Raw genomic sequence first — 16,323 nt, 5'->3', positions numbered from 1 at the left:
TAAAAAAGTGGATTGTTTTTTTGGAGGGTTAAAAATTTGGATTTGAAAGTAAAGGAAATGAAGAAAATTATAGTTAACCAATTGCAAAGCTAGAGACAAAAATATTTCTCTTTTCTTTTGATACATCATTAAGCCTGACTCTTTTGAGGTCCCATCGTATAAAAAATCCTCCACAATATGAAACCCAATGAATTAGTTATTCAGATACAGTTATCAATTCCCAACATTGAAGGTGAAGCTAATGCAACCAACGAGTTGTTAAGAAAGCCAAAGAATTGGGTTTGGAGCAAATTGTGATACAAATGGACTCAATCAAAATACTGACACGGCATGAAGATCTTCTCTAAGTCTGAGGTTTGGGACTTTGTATGCTGATAAAATATTTATGGGAAGCAGTTTTCTGTACGGGAGTGTGGCCTACACCAGCACTCCCATGTGTCTATCTCTTTTCTTTTTAAAACAAGGGGGCAGAGGTGTCTTTTCACATGAGGAGGAGAGAGATAGACTTATAGGAGTGCTGGCATAGGCCACACTCCTGGACAGAGATCTTTTTCCCAATATTTATATAAAAAGAGAGATTAGGAGTTGCACGTAAGGTGTTGAGATGTTGGAATTATAGAGCTATTGTTTTACATTGTTTTGTTCTGGTTCTTGGTGCCTTTAATATATTTGAGGAGCTGTCTCCACCTAATAGAACCTCCAACATGGTATGGATCCTTTTGTTATCCCAAAATTTGACTCGAGGGAAGAGGGCATTTCTGTAGGTATTGGCATCACTCCGCAATATGTTTTTGCTGTATTGATTGCTGTTGTCAAACACCAAAACTTTCCTGAAGTGGGTGATCTTCTGTCGAGGACTGATTTGCAGCACAATAGAGATTATATGAGGAATGACAAGCCTCAAACTACTGCCACCAGTTTAATTTATAGCCTATCTAGTGAATCGTTTCAAAAGTGGCACATGAAATCATTGCTTTGAAGCTGCTCAAACTAGAATGCGATTCACTACTTCAACACCTTGACGATTGAGAATTTGGAAAAAGGATTGATTTCGTCGTGGTTGGAACTTGGAAGCCTCAATCAGTCAATTCAAGAGTTACACCTTGATGAGATCGATCCAAAGACATGCTCTAGATGTTTTTAAGCCACTTCCTGGAGATTGAGATTGGTTATGAGGAATCAAGGAGAAATATTGCACGATGATTGCTCCATTGCAAATTAGTAGTCTCACTCGGTTCGAATCCCAAAACAGCCTCACCAACCCGCATTTGAAGAGAGCCCAGTGCACTGCGTATTTCCTCAAGCTGATTTGAATCCCTAGTTTTTCTTTTCATACTTGACTATGAATTATACAATTCATTGGCATGCATTCTCATAATAGATGGTCTAGAACGCATTAAAAAATAAAGAATCACGTTTCAGAATTTGTTCTAGATGACTTTGATGCCCTTCAACGTACAATATCTTCCATCAACAAAAAAAAAAGTACAATATCATTTTATTGTACCTCATTAGTATGCTCTCTATGCTGCTTGCTCAGATTACCCTCTCCCATATTTTATTTATTGTTCCCTCTTCTCAAAAAAAAATAAACAAATTGATGCACAGAGGTGTAGGGTACCCTAGCGGTCCAGAGACACTTTTCATTAAGGCTATGTTTGAATGCTGAGAAAAGGGGGAAAAATAAAAAAATTTTGAATTTGAAGGGCGAGAGAGAGAGAGAGAGAGAGAGAGAGACATAAATCATTATCTTATTATGCCTTATCTTTTCTTGGCATCCAAACATAACCTAACAGAAAATTCATTCTCTGGTTTATTTTGTAAACAAATTCATTGCATAATTTGATTCTCACACAGAGATGCACACATAAATCATTATCTTATCATGCCTTATATTTTCTTGGCATCCAAACATAACCTAAGAGAAATTCCATTCTCTGGTTTATTTTGTAAACAAATTCATTGCATAATTTGATTGTCACAGTCTCATGCTAATACTATTTGGGGCGCAATAGTACATATTAACAAGTCTCAATCTTACAGGAATGACGCTGTTAATAATTCAAATCGCATTAGCCTTTCCCAGAAAATTTGTTGCAAAATCCAAAACCAAGGACGAAGTTTCTGAACTACTGCATGGACCAAAATTGAAGTTTTACCTCAACAAATTTCCAAACTACATGGACCAAAATTGAAAGTTTACCTCAATAAAAAGAGTATGTTAGTTCACTCCCCTTCTTCAATGACCTTGGTTCCCAAACCCTTCAGCCCCCCAGGTGGGACCTCTGCAACAGTAACCAATGAGTAGAGCTCCTCTTTGGCATCTTCCTCGTCATTCCTCTTTCGGGCAATTCGTACACGGACCCGTCTTGGCACACTCCTGATCCCTCGGCTCCATACATGCTTGTTCAGCTTCACGTCAACTCTAATATCAGTTGTCCCCATTGCTTTCTGGGCAAACTTCCTGATTTCCTTTATAGCCTTGGGAGCCATCTTCTTGAATGTGCTGTGAACAAGATCACAATGCAAGCAAGCGGTATAAAGAAAAGGATTCATACAAGGCAATAGAGGGAAAGAAACAGACAACCATGTTAAGAGCAAGAGTATTATTGAAGCGGTTGAAAACTATGACCAGATATCATATGGCAGATAAAACTTTTGCACGATCAATAGTAGCAATAGATAACAAATGACACATTGAATTGCCTACTGTACCATGGCCAAATAAAATTATTATATTACAAAATCGTGTTCCCAAAGATGTGTCATTACCCAAATAAATAAAAAAGATGTCAATGTGAGGAATCGAAGATGTAGAAGGGTCCATGAAGCATGAAATGATAATTCCCAGGCCTGGCAAAAATACAACTTAGATATCACATTCTGTAGATTAGAAGTGATGTATTTGACATGGGGGTAAAACTCCCACTTAGATTATAATAGATTATCACCTCCAAAAATATTTAGAATTTAATAGAGGATGAAAAATAGTTCATATTTGTTTGTCCAGAACCCATTGACTTTAGTTCTTGAGGGCTTCTATCCCTCCAGTAGAACCCATTGTGGTTATTTTTCACTTAGTCCTTGATGTCATCTGCCACCAAAAAGATCACAACTTCAAGATCCATAGCCCAGTTTTTTAACTAGAGGGCAGCCAGGGTGGTAGGAAAGTGTAAATTTCCAGAACTTTCTGTTGGAAAAATTCATATAATACACAGCCAAAACTACACCTCTATACACTTTTTTTCTAATTTTTTGCCCAAAAGTTGGCAATATTTTCATTTTTAAAATTATCTTTTTGGATTGGGAGAAGAACAAAAATGTGACTGGTGGGGAAAACCCTGGAGATTGAACTATTCATCTAGAGTGAAAAGACTCACATCAAGAAAATGGACAAGATACCCACACCCTGCAACAGCCATAGCGAACTACTATCCAATAAAGGTGAAAATGATTTCAAAGACAAGAAGATGTATCCAACATATGGTGTGCACAATCCCATATCACATACAAAACCGCTGTTAGGATAATAAATACAGCCAATAAAAGCAAACTCGGCAAATCAAGAGCTCATCAGAACAGTAGTAAAAGATACTGAGGCGTGAAAACAAATATAATGGCAGTGTCTGCGCTCAATTCCAATCTCATTCAATAATAATCGCTCAATCAACAGAAGATGCAATTAAATGGTAACAAATGCACAAAGTTTTGTAACAGATCTAAAACAAACAAAGAAAAAATGGAACGCACGGGGACAACCAGAACTCGGTTCCAGGGAGAGTTGTAAGCTTTCGATACAAGTACATACAGATCTAAGCCATTTCTCATCTAACAATATACGCAAAAAAAAAATTACAAAACGAAATTATATTGTCATGGAGATACGCCCTTACCATCCGTGTAGACGTTTGTGGAGATTAATGGTGTACTCTCTAGTAACCACCTCTTCTTTTCTTCCACCTTTACTCGGCTTCTCCACCATTGTTGCAGACTTGCAGTTCTCTCGGGACCAAAACCCTAACTATCTCGCTTTCGGCAGCTGAAGAAACCCTAATGCTTTATTCGGGAACATATATTAGGAATCCCGGCTCATCAATGCGCTTGATTTCACAGGGCAAAAACAAAAACACTTTTGCTTTTCATGTAACAATGCACGTGACGTTTCCGAAAAATCACAAAGTACTAATTATTTTTTTTTGGTAGACACAGTACAAATTGAAACCATTCATTTTTTTGGTCATTTTTATAGTTTTTTTTTTTTTGTATAACATTTTTATAGTTTAACATACACTAATTTTCATACATGGGGCATTTGATTGAATTAGATTTTAAAATTTCACACGTAATTAATATGGACCATGTCTTCTATCCAATGGTCGGAATTGACACATCATCTATCTACGTGATGAAATATATAAAACAACATGCCTTTGTAAAAATAATGATATGTCATAAGGAGAAGGAAAGTGAAAAAAAATTTAAACCTACAAATAAAATTTTGGTGCTCATTAACCAACATGATTGTACAAATTACTTAAATTTCTTATAATATTTAGTTAGTAAGAGAATAACTACGTGATATAAGTGTGTCAAATTGTTTGATTTGAATCGATTTCAATAGAGCTAAATCGGTTTAGGTTTGTTACTAGGCCAAGCATTTCTCCTCCCATTCTATAAAGAGAATCTCTCTCACATCCAATTTTGTGAGAATGAGTGTGTGCCCTAGTCAAGGATTGAGATATCGGTATCAAGATTGGTATCGGTCATTGTTGATACCTATCTAGATCGATCAATATCGGCCTCGATCGGACAATTTTACCTTTGCTTCTCATAAAAAATTGGGCTTTTTAATGGTTTTACACTTGATCTTAGGGCTACAACAGGGTCAAGTTGGGTCGGGCTTTTTAAAACCCCAGCCCAACCCTAAATCCCCTTAGTTGGGTCGAGGCCCGACCTGACCCTAACTCAGGGCTTGGAAAATCCAATCTTGACCCACCCTTAGGATCGGACCAGGCTGACCCTGATTGGCCCTGATCATGGAGTGGGGGAAGGGAGAGATGCATGGAGTGGACTGAATTGGGCTAGATCGGGGAGAAAATTATAAATTTTACATAAAATAACACTATGATAAAATATATTATCACTTATTTTCTTCATATATAATATATTATATAACAAAATATGTATGACATTTAAAGGTTATAATATATATAATATATCAATATATATTTTATAGTATAACTTAAAAAAGGACTGGGCTGGTCCGAGCCGGGCTTAGCTCAAGGCCTCAACCTTGGTCAGACCCGACCCTGACTTGGGGTAGAAATTTTTAGCCTTAAAGGTCCTCAGGGCCACGTATCTTAGCTGAGGCCCTGTTCGGCCTCAAGACAGGCCAGAGCAGGTTCGAGGCGACAGAGCCAAACTTGTACCCCTACTTGATCTGATATAGATACCCAGTCCAAGGTCGGTGATATATTGGTATAAACCTCGATCGATACCTATACGAACCAATCGATCTGACACCAATACCTTATTCCATGGCTCTAGTAGCATTACATTTTGAGCCCAGTTCCTCTACACGTACGTGTAAGACATATGTGTGAGAGATAAGCACCTCTCCCATCTTTACTGTTTACAAAAACAAGGAGGGATATTAATGAAAACAAAAAAGACAAGTGGTTACCTCTCACATATACGTTCACCTGCGCGTACGTGGAGATAATCCATGCTCATATATTTTTCACGCTTCCACGGTGGATTTAGTTCGGGATTCCGAATCCAACTCTCCAACCCATTCGCATGAGAACTGTGCAAATCCCAGCTGGCTGGTGCCATCTGTTTCTCCAAGAATTCAGTTTTGTTTGTAACTGCTTAAGATTTTTTCTCTAATAATAGAATCCCTCTTCTTTATCTTCGAATTGGATTTGTATTAATACAAAACTCGATCATATTTAAAATCCTTTTCTTGGTAATTTAAATTTTATCGTTACGAAATCTTCGTATCCTTCTCCGTATAATCAGCGAAGCAATTCCTATTTCCTTCAATTTCGTCGGTATTTATCTATCTCTTTCTTCTCTTTTTGATTGCTTCGTGTTCGTTTCTTCTGATCCCCGTTTTGAAAATTGGCGTTAGCGGATTCGTTTCGACAATGGAGGATTACTCTCTCCCTGAGGATTCCCTCTTCCTTGGTTTCGATAGTTCTACCCAGTAAGTTCCCTTACTTTTTTTTTTCTCCCTTTTTTCCTTCATTCCATTCTATTTCACTATTTGTAATCGAATGGAACTCCTACGGTCGCAGATTGTGTTTTTATCGGCACCTCAGTACATTTAAAATTTGGTGTTGTTCTTGTTCGATTTTGTTTAATTGTGAATGGCGTAATTACAAGTTTCGAATCCACTGAGACACTGAATTATTGATTGCTTTAGGTCCCTGAAAGCCACTGTTCTGGATTCCAATCTTAACATTGTGACTTCTGAGGTTGTTCAGTTTGATTCTGAGCTGCCCCACTACAAGACCAAAGATGGAGTTTATAGAGACCCATCTGGAAATGGTAGAATCGTGTCCCCAACTTTAATGTGGGTGGAAGCTCTCGACATCCTACTCGAGAAGTTCACGAAATCGAAATTGGATTTCGGAAGGATTGCTGCTGTTTCCGGCAGCGGACAGCAACATGGTAGTGTCTACTGGAAGAACGGCAGTTCATTCAAGTTGGCTTCTCTGGATCCCAAGAAGACATTACAGGAACAGCTCCATGATGCCTTCTCCACAAAAGAATCGCCAGTTTGGATGGATAGTAGCACAACTGAGCAATGCAAGGAGATAGAGAAAGCTGTTGGAGGTGCATTGGAACTGTCTCGACTTACAGGTTCCCGTGCTTATGAGAGATTCACTGGTCCACAAATCCGAAAGATATTCGAGACACAGCCACATGTGTATAATGAGACGGAGAGGATATCCCTTGTTAGCTCCTTCATGGCTTCTCTTTTGACTGGAGCTTATGCGAGTATTGATCACACCGATGGAGCAGGGATGAATTTGATGGATATCCAACAGCGTGACTGGTCTAAAATTGCCTTGGAGGTCTATTTATTAATATTATTTTTAGAATTCTCATATTTCTACCTCGTCAATGATGAACATAAATTAAATATTGTTACTGTTATTAATTTTTTTTCCCCTTCTTGTTGTCATGATAGGCTACCGCACCGGGTGCAGAAGAAAAGCTTGGGAAACTAGCACCTGCCCATGCTGTCGCTGGTTTTATAGCTGCATATTTTGTGGAGAGGTCAGCAGTCCACTTTTTGTAAATCTTATACTTATAGATGGCCTCTGGATTCTCATTCTTTCTCATGATTTCTTACATTTGATTCACTGTATGAACCTATGCCCAGTATGATAATTCTATTGTGGTGCATTGAGAATATGCCAAAATTATAGTAAATTCCATGAACAAAGAAAACGGGAAGATAAGACATGGGTTTGTTAGTGCTATGAACATGAAGGAAATCTATTATAGAGCCATGTATTAGGAATATTAATTAGTTGGCGATTGAAAAAAAAAAAAAAAAACAGTTGCTTCTGATTCCTCGAGTCTGTGAACAACCATATTCATGTTACCAGCCTACCTCACCACAACATTATCAAATATGTTGGAACAGTAATGAGTCTAGGGTGGATTACCCCTCCTGTTCTGTAGCGACTGTCATCCTTCCAATTTTTTACCCAAAAATTATTTGACAAAAAGAAAGAAATGATTCCATAATTAAGACACATGAAATGTTGGGGATTCAGGTATTTCAGCACCAAGGGATTTCACAAAACAGTGGCCAATCGAAGCTGCTTAATTGTCTTTGAACAGGGGGAACTTGGAATATAATTTAACTTTGCAGTAACCAGGAGAGGGGGAAAAAGAAGAAAAAACTTAGCATCTCTAATGAACATGCTTTAGCAAATCATCAATTCAGCATATAAAGCCTCACCAGTCTCCCAAGCATGTTACTCTGAGGGTTTCAGATTCTGGTTATAGTGTGAAGAGGACTGCCTCCCAGGGAATTGTTTGCTATGTCCCGATTTCACAACAGTAGGATTGAAGTCAGAATGACATAGCATTCATGGTACACCATATATTCCAACAGATTTAGGTTTGAGCCATACGGTATAATGGTTGATCTTCTAAAGGGTATGCATAATCAAAATATTATTTTAACCATTCAGCCATGTTTTGCACCCCACCCCAAACATCAGAGACCAATGGACTGTCCCTTAACGTGGGAAATTGGACATAGAGTAGAGTCAGTAGACAGGGTTTTTCAATTTCCAAACAAGCTATTTTGGACAGCGATGATATCATTTCATCTCTCCATGTAGCAGTTATGCTCCTCATGTAAAATTTTAACCTTTCATATTTCAGTTATTTCCCCTCTTCCCTTCGATTTTCCTGATCCGCTTTGAGCATGACCTTATTATTCTTCATCCTTGGAGCATTAATTTGAAACTTTCATTTTAAGAGAGCATTCCTTCAAATAATACAGTTCCTCGTAGTTTTACATGAGGAATTCGGATTAATAATCAGCCTCTAGCTTGCATTGCTAGAAAAGCAAGATTAAATTTGTTAACATCTAAAATGCCATGCTCTCCTTTCTTGCCTTTGCTTAAAAGACTTGAGCATTATAGTAAAAGTAATTTTCATAATGACAGAATTATTACCCTAGTGCAGCTGAACAATTAGATAAGTCACAGAACTTAAAGATAGAAAAAAAATGAAAATTAATACTATCTGCAGGTTACAACTAACCTCAAAGAACCCTCCAAGCAACTCTGTAGAGTTGGAGCTTAAGCGGGCCTCAGTGAAGTTGAAGTGCTTGCTGCCCTGTCCTTGTCAGAATGATCAGGAAAAGGTTTCAGTTCTCATAACACACTGTTACTAAAGAACACATCAGATTTTTCAATGTTAACATTTTGTTGTTTGACTAGACGATCTTTGAAAGTATTAATGTCATTGTCAGATTCTAACTGATATAATTATAAATTATAACATAATTACTATCATCAATAATGCTAACTAACTTAACTATAAAGCTGCCTTCTTACATATTACAGTGATGACAAGAAACTTTTTTGAAATGTTTTCAGGTTCCAGTTCAATAAGAACTGTTTGGTTATTCAGTGGTCTGGGGACAACCCAAATAGCGTGGCAGGTACATAACTTTTCATTTATAATTTCTTCCTATCATACTTTTGTTAATTCCTTCTCCTGTGAATATTTGTGTATTCATATGAAAGACATCTACTAATGCCACGAGTTATCTGTTTTACAAAACATCATACAATATCCAAGTGATACTTCAAATTTGATGAGCTAAATATACCTGTTTGAACAGCCCCATCTTTGTTGTTTCCTTTGCAAAAAAGCATGCATAACATATTCCCAGCCAATAAATGATAAAGAAAAGAATCAGTTGCACAGAAATAATTACATAGTCTGCTTAACAGCTCCTAAAACCCTTGGTAACAAAAATGAACACAGATATCAGTGTCCAGCATGGATACAGGATGTCGTAGAAGAACCTGCTCATGCTGTGAAAGTTGTTTGAGGTTGTATTGGGAGACAGACACAGGACACATTGGAAAATGGTCTCATTAATTAGCTGTAACTGCATGGCATATATTGTTTGGCAACAAGTTTGCATGCAATACATGTGCTAGTTCACATTTTCAGATAAGATTTGAGCATCTGAGTGTTAATCCCAAAACCTGGCTTGTGCAAGAGATAGAGTCTTTCCAACAACATGATTGAGACAAGAAGACTCCATCAATTTGCTGAGGGTTGCAAATTCAGTAATGGGATTTGTATGTGAGGCAGGCTCTGTCAATGTTAACTAGTTGGTCACCTAGAGTTCAAGTTATGTTCTTAAATGACCAGGTGATAGCTGAGGTGTTGGTTTTCCGCTGTCTAATTTGGATATTAGGAGAATGATAAAAGGGAAAAACCATTTCTTTTTTAAAAGGAAACCGATACACCTGATAAGCATGTTTTAAACATAAAAATATACTGTTAAAGAATGTATATTTTTCATTCTCTAATTACAATCCTTATGCAATCATGAAAGTGACAATGATGCTCTCAAAAATTACAATGAAGCTCTCAAAATTATATTTTATGCTAGCAGTGAGGATATTTTTGTTATTTAGTATGATTCACCATGCTGAGAACTGTAGAAGTGATCAAGAGATATGGCCCCCTTCCTCGACCCTTCTATTGATTTGAAATTCCCTTTCCCTTTTGGATAAGGTTTCTTCTTATCTTGGGTTTTTTAGATATTTTTGCTTTCTCCAAGTGACATGTATGAAAAAACAGCTACATGGAAACATTAAGCACTTTATAATCTTCCAGAATTTAGTATACTTATTTTCTCTTATCTATTCTCGTTTACTGTTCTTAGCCACCATTTTTTTTTTCATAAACAGTCATGCATATTTTTTGTATGGGAAATTTTTTTTTTCTTCCTTCTGAGTAAATACTTGTTTTCCTAATCCTTACCTTGATTATTGATTATGTGTTATCCATGTTTGACCTTCGACAGGTTTGACCCTTAATACTCCAGGGGATCTGGCAATTAGCCTGGGCACAAGTGACACTGTAAGCTATGTAGTAATCATTTAGTTTTTGGCCAATGGGCATTCTGTTTTGGTGACGATTGCCCATCTCATTTTATTGACCATATGTACCTGAACCAGCATAGCTGAACATGTGGCTCTAATGCAAAGGAATGAAAATCACATATTCATTCATCTAACCTAGATGGTCTCTCGCAACAACATCCAATATGATAGCTTTATTACATTTTTTTCCTGGTTCTTATCGAGTAACTTCTAGTGCTGAATATTACCCAATTTTGTGAATATTGGTGTAGGAGATTCTTAATGATGCACTTAATGTTGTAAAGAGTCCATATTTTTCTTTACAACAAAAACATTACTTGCTTCAAATACTCACATATTTTCCCATCCATCCTGAAGGCCATTGACTAATTGTTTTCCTTATGATATGTCATCCTTACCATTCAGGTGTTTGGGATTACCAGTGAACCTAAGCCAAGTTTAGAAGGACATGTCTTCCCAAATCCTGTTGATACAAAAGGGTATATGGTAATGCTTTGCTATAAGAATGGGTCCTTGACTCGGGAAGGTACTATCCTTGTATATATATTCATGATTTCATCCCAAAAGAAAAAAGTTCTATATCCTTATTGACAGTGTGATGCCTAAATTTGTGGTTCTAGATGTACGCAATCAGTGTGCAGATCAATCTTGGGAGGTTTTCGGCAAATTGTTGGATGAAACGCCTGCTCTAAATGGTTCAAGTCTATGTTTAATTGATTAACCTGAGTATCATTTATTATTGGGAAAATTTCTCTTCCTATAGTTACCCTACATTTACTCAAACTCTACTATTCAAACTAGGGGAGTGATAGAAAATTACCCTTTATTTATTCTCTAATTCCTGGCATTTACTGGAATAGGTGGGAAGCTGGGATTCTACTATAAGGAGCATGAAATTCTTCCTCCCCTCCCAGGTGGTAACAGTGTTTGCACATCTTCCTCATTCAATAATGCAATGACATATGTTGCAAAATATTTCTGTATTATTATCAATAATACTTATGTCAGGAAACCTTCATGCCACATCTCCTTTGTTAATTTTATGGTAACATGATTCACATTCACCATTTAATTCTTGCGACAATTTCTTAGATCTATAGATTAAACAATAATTTCAAAACAAGTAGGTTTACAAGAAAAATAGGTGTAAAACAAAGTCAACCCTACTTGTTTTGTTATTTGTTTTTTTATCTAGTAGACCTAGGCAATTTTCCCTTAATTTTTTCTGCTTGGCCATCTCCTTCCCCAAAAGTATGTCTTCATCAATTGGTTTAACATTTGACCTGATCTGGGGTATGACATTCTTCTAAATTGTTAGAAGACCAACCACAAGAAAAAGGATTTGGACCTGATTGGGGAAACCCTTCGCTTAGGATATCTACTTGTAAGATTCATTAAATGGTGGATCACTTCTTTGTTTGTACCAGTTTTGTAGCATTAGCTAGGCTAAGATCCGGATGTGCAGATGTTATTAAACAAGTAAACTTCTGTAAGTGAATGAACCGTTTAATAGTTCTAACTTGGACATATATGTATGCTTGCAGTTGGTTTCCATCGTTATGTTCTTGAAAACTTTGCGGGTGACTGTTTGGATGGGTTGAAAGAGCATGAAGTGAGGGAATTTGATGCTCCTTCAGAGGTTGGTAATTTTCACCAAGTCATTTTGAACTGTTTAGTTGCAACTAGCAAGTACCATCTGTTGAGCCCTCGTTTACACTTTTTTATGTGGGGGGTCCACATGGGTTTCTTGAAGAGGACAATCAAAGTGAATTATTTGTAAATAATTCATTATCTATTGATCTCTAGTTCCTTTAATAAGGCAAATGACAGTAATTTTTTATTCTCTTTCATTAAAGGTAAGAGCAATTATTGAAGGCCAGTTGCTCTCAATGCGAGCTCATGCAGAAAGGTATGGGATGCCAATTCCTCCAAAACGTATGATAGCGACAGGTGGGGCTTCAGCAAACCAGAGCATTCTCAACTCAATTGCTACCATTTTTGGCTGTGATGTGTATACAGTCCAAAGACCAGGTGCGAACCTGTTATATCATCATTTCTTATTTCCCATATTTCTAGTTCTACTACTTTCCTCAAAAATTGAAACATGAAATTATACTGCTGTCAAGTGTTGTCAAGGAGATGGAGTCTAGGCAACCCCATTATACCTGAGGCATTGGACGGGGCCTAGATGCAAGGCGACAAAGGCAATTGGATGCCAGTCGCCTAGGCAATGCCTTGACAACTATGCTGCTGTCTGATCTCAATCACATTATGGTTGTGTCTGGACACACGTGAGTGTCCACACAATTTTTGGCCTAACCATGGTTCTTATCTGGCTGCTTTTTGTAGGCTGCTCAGCAGCTTTTCAATTGTGGCTGCTAAAAAGTGCGTTCTTCCTGTGCATCCAAACAAACACTACATGAGGCAGTCATAGTTATATAAATGATTGGCCTGATCCATATTCCCATCTGACTACTTTGTGTTTGGTCAGAGTCCAGGTAGACTCAATTACTAAAATAAGATCCAGGTTCCGGCATGGGATTTGTTTTGGGAGTCTCATGTCATTGTGTGGAACTGCAAATGTTGAATGTGGCTGTGACAATTTTCATTTATTTCTATCCTCACGTCCTTGATACAAGTATGTCCCTTTTAAACCCACCCACTGCCCATTCTTTCTCTGCATCCTTCAACAGGGATAGCAGTTCAAGTTGGCCTTCTCTTTTTAGTTTTTATGACTCTAAACCACAATGGTCAATCTTGAACCAGTTTGCTTACTCAGCAAGTGTTAATAATCTCCCTTGATGGATATTTTCCTTTTTTTTGTTTCTCTTAAATTCTACCTATTCCTTTTTAGGACTTATTTCATAATTTGTCTTCCCCATTTGGCAGATTCTGCTTCCCTAGGTGCTGCTTTGAGGGCAGCCCATGGTTGGCTGTGCAATAGCAAGGAGAGTTTTGTACCCATCTTAGGCCTGTACAAGGATAAATTGGAGAAAACATCTCTCAATTGCAAGCTTTCAAAGACAGCCGGAGATCCAGAACTGTTTTCCAAATACACATTGTTTATGAAGAAGAGAATGGAAATCGAGGATCACCTTGTTCAAAAGTTGGCCCGCCGGTGAAGGCAAAGAGAATATCACAAAACATAGTGAACCTAACAATAACTTATAGCAAATATAGTTGAAGCATTTTATGCTTAACTATTCAAGTAAACAGTTATTCTTCTTGTACGAGCCTAATTGGATATGTTTTAATAGAATTATTAAATAGTTATGGGTCTTCTTTTATTTATATTGAGGTTTACTTTTTAAGATAGTCAAAATGCAGGCATTTATCATCAATTACTTCATTTCCATATTTGGAGGATGATTTGCTTGCAGCAATTTGCTTTTGTCGGTATGTTAACCATGTCTTTACAGACCATAACCCAAATTGCTAGGCTCCATTTTTAATAATGTATCGTGGATGTTGAAAAGATGCAAATTTCTTCCATGTTGAGATTCTATATTACAGAGATGAATGAAGAAAATTCTGCCAATCAGTTGTTTTTTTTTGCAATCATTTTGAGGAATATTCAGCCTTCCTGAGAAAGCAGGGGTAAGGCTGCATACATTATGACCCTCTCCAGACCCCGCAGTAGCGGGAGCCTCGTGCACTGGGTGCGTCTTTTTTGTTAATTCACAAGAACTAGTGCTTCAATAATCATTTGGTCTTTAAGTTATAATACAAATACAGGTTAAACTCTTTACTATCTACCTAGTTAAGCTTCGGTTACAGGAGATTGTTCTTGACGTAGAAGTGTTTTTTTTTTCATTAGTGTCAAGTAAAACAGTTTCGGAAGTATTCCAAGAACAGAGAACAGAAACAACGTTTGGAAGACCTTTGACAGAATCACTCGTTACCCTCACATTTAACCCAAATAATTATGAAAATGCCATTATCATGTTTGACACTATATCCAATAATTATGAAAATCGCACCCAAAAAAAAAAAAAAATAATAATTATGAAAATTATATTGTAGAAAAAAAAAAAGATATCAAGCAAGATGTATTGGTGGCAAGCACATACGAGCCTCAAAGTCAAAAACTTTAAACTAGTAAGTTTGAAAGCATTAACTACGACCTTGGGGGGAGGATTTCAAAGATAATTGGTTTCAATTGAAGAACTTTTATGTTTAAGGAAGTATACATGAATCTAAAGTCAAATCATAATATTGAACAAAAGTAGAGCTAAATTTAAAATTACCTTATTACATAATCTCGGCCATCATATATCGCAAGAATATTTTGATGTTCCAACATGCCAATTTATTCCAAAATCCAAAAAAATAATCTTAGTAGAGTTTTTGACACATCAACAGCATGCAAGCATCTGATGATATTTGTAAAAATGAAAAATTTAAGATCAATACCTCACCTCAATTTGCTGACCTTTTCTATAAACAATGGAATCAAAGAACCATACCTGTATGTCGTGTACTGCTGGGTTGAGGCAAATCTGATTTGGAACTGTAACAACAGAGAAGGATTGTTGACACAATCATGAATGTTACTGTTTTGTGTGTATGATTACTTTACTTGACTAATGCTAACGATCAATTGAATAAAAAGTGTCTTAGTGGATCTAAACCACCGTCTCCTTGCAACATGCTTGAGACATGCTCATGTTCCAAGTGTTCTACCAATTTGAGCTAAAGACCCACCAAATAGAATTTAGAATCTACCAGTAGCCACGAGACATTGTCAGAAACCTTGCTTCAAAAAGAATACGCAATGGGGGTTCAAAGCATTATGAGCCACTAAAAAAGAATATGGTACAGTGAATTAGCTAAAATGAATTTAAAACAATATTCATGAAATCTCTTTTATACCAAGAAATAAATATACAGCATCTCATGCAGTCCAGTTGGGTCATTGGGTTAAATGCTAGGTTAAATAGTCAATAGTCTGTGTTTCTTCTGTTATCAATAAGATGTTTCAGCATTTCTGAAACAAAGATGGATATTCCTCTTACCCAGAACAGTGATAACATCATGGATGAAAAGAAACAATGAAAAAAAAGGCATGGCTGAAATGATGATGATTCTGCACTCTTTCAGTTCTTTTACAGAATCTTTTTCTCTTTCGCTTCTCTAAACACTTCCAGGCCTAGCTTTTGCTTCCTTCTATGGTAACTGCAGCCGAGTCTTTTTCATAACTATGAGAAATGGAAGAAACCAAAGCCCCTATAAAGCTAGCTAGCCCTAAGATAAATTATGTATTTTTGTTGATTCAGTGGATATATTCATGGGAGGCAGTTCTGTTATGTGTGTGTGCCTTCAGTTAAAAAAAACAAAAGGGGGAAAACTCTTATTATTCCATACTTTCTTCCTTTTTAATCATATGAACACTTCCAGAAATCAAGTAATCTTTTATGGATGCATGGATACCATCGTCTTAGAACACATACGGCGTACCTATTGATTTCATTCAATCAAGTAAGAAATAGAGGGTTTGAGATTGAAATCATACATTGGAACCCTGCAGTGGATGAAAATGGAAGAGAAAAAAAAAACCCTTTTGATCCTTCCTTGAAATCTCCTATATAATGTATCTTTTTCTTGATTTTTTGGCAAAGGAAAAGTAGATCTGACCAAAATAGAGCTAAACCCTATGTTA

The 16,323-nt window shown here is 36.8% G+C and overlaps 2 protein-coding genes across 2 annotated transcripts; one reads left to right on the top strand and one right to left on the bottom strand.

Moving 5' to 3' along the window:
* Positions 1–1,918: 1,918 nt before the first annotated feature.
* On the bottom strand, positions 1,919–4,066 carry LOC122641460 (60S ribosomal protein L31). The gene is made up of 2 exons (XM_043834699.1): positions 3,894–4,066; positions 1,919–2,506 (listed from the first exon to the last, which is right to left on the bottom strand). The coding sequence occupies exons 1-2, from the start codon at positions 3,980–3,982 to the stop codon at positions 2,227–2,229; spliced, it is 369 nt and encodes a 122-aa protein (XP_043690634.1). The 5' UTR covers positions 3,983–4,066; the 3' UTR covers positions 1,919–2,226.
* Positions 4,067–6,049: 1,983 nt separating this feature from the next.
* On the top strand, positions 6,050–14,005 carry LOC122642594 (xylulose kinase 2). The gene is made up of 11 exons (XM_043836109.1): positions 6,050–6,208; positions 6,428–7,082; positions 7,199–7,287; positions 9,135–9,199; positions 10,586–10,641; positions 11,070–11,190; positions 11,285–11,359; positions 11,525–11,578; positions 12,209–12,303; positions 12,521–12,695; positions 13,554–14,005. The coding sequence occupies exons 1-11, from the start codon at positions 6,150–6,152 to the stop codon at positions 13,784–13,786; spliced, it is 1,677 nt and encodes a 558-aa protein (XP_043692044.1). The 5' UTR covers positions 6,050–6,149; the 3' UTR covers positions 13,787–14,005.
* The last annotated feature ends 2,318 nt before the right edge of the window (positions 14,006–16,323 follow it).

This window comes from Telopea speciosissima, chromosome 10 (genome assembly GCF_018873765.1).
Source record: "Telopea speciosissima isolate NSW1024214 ecotype Mountain lineage chromosome 10, Tspe_v1, whole genome shotgun sequence".
NCBI lineage: Eukaryota > Viridiplantae > Streptophyta > Magnoliopsida > Proteales > Proteaceae > Telopea > Telopea speciosissima.
This window is presented reverse-complemented; position numbering and strand designations above follow the sequence as displayed.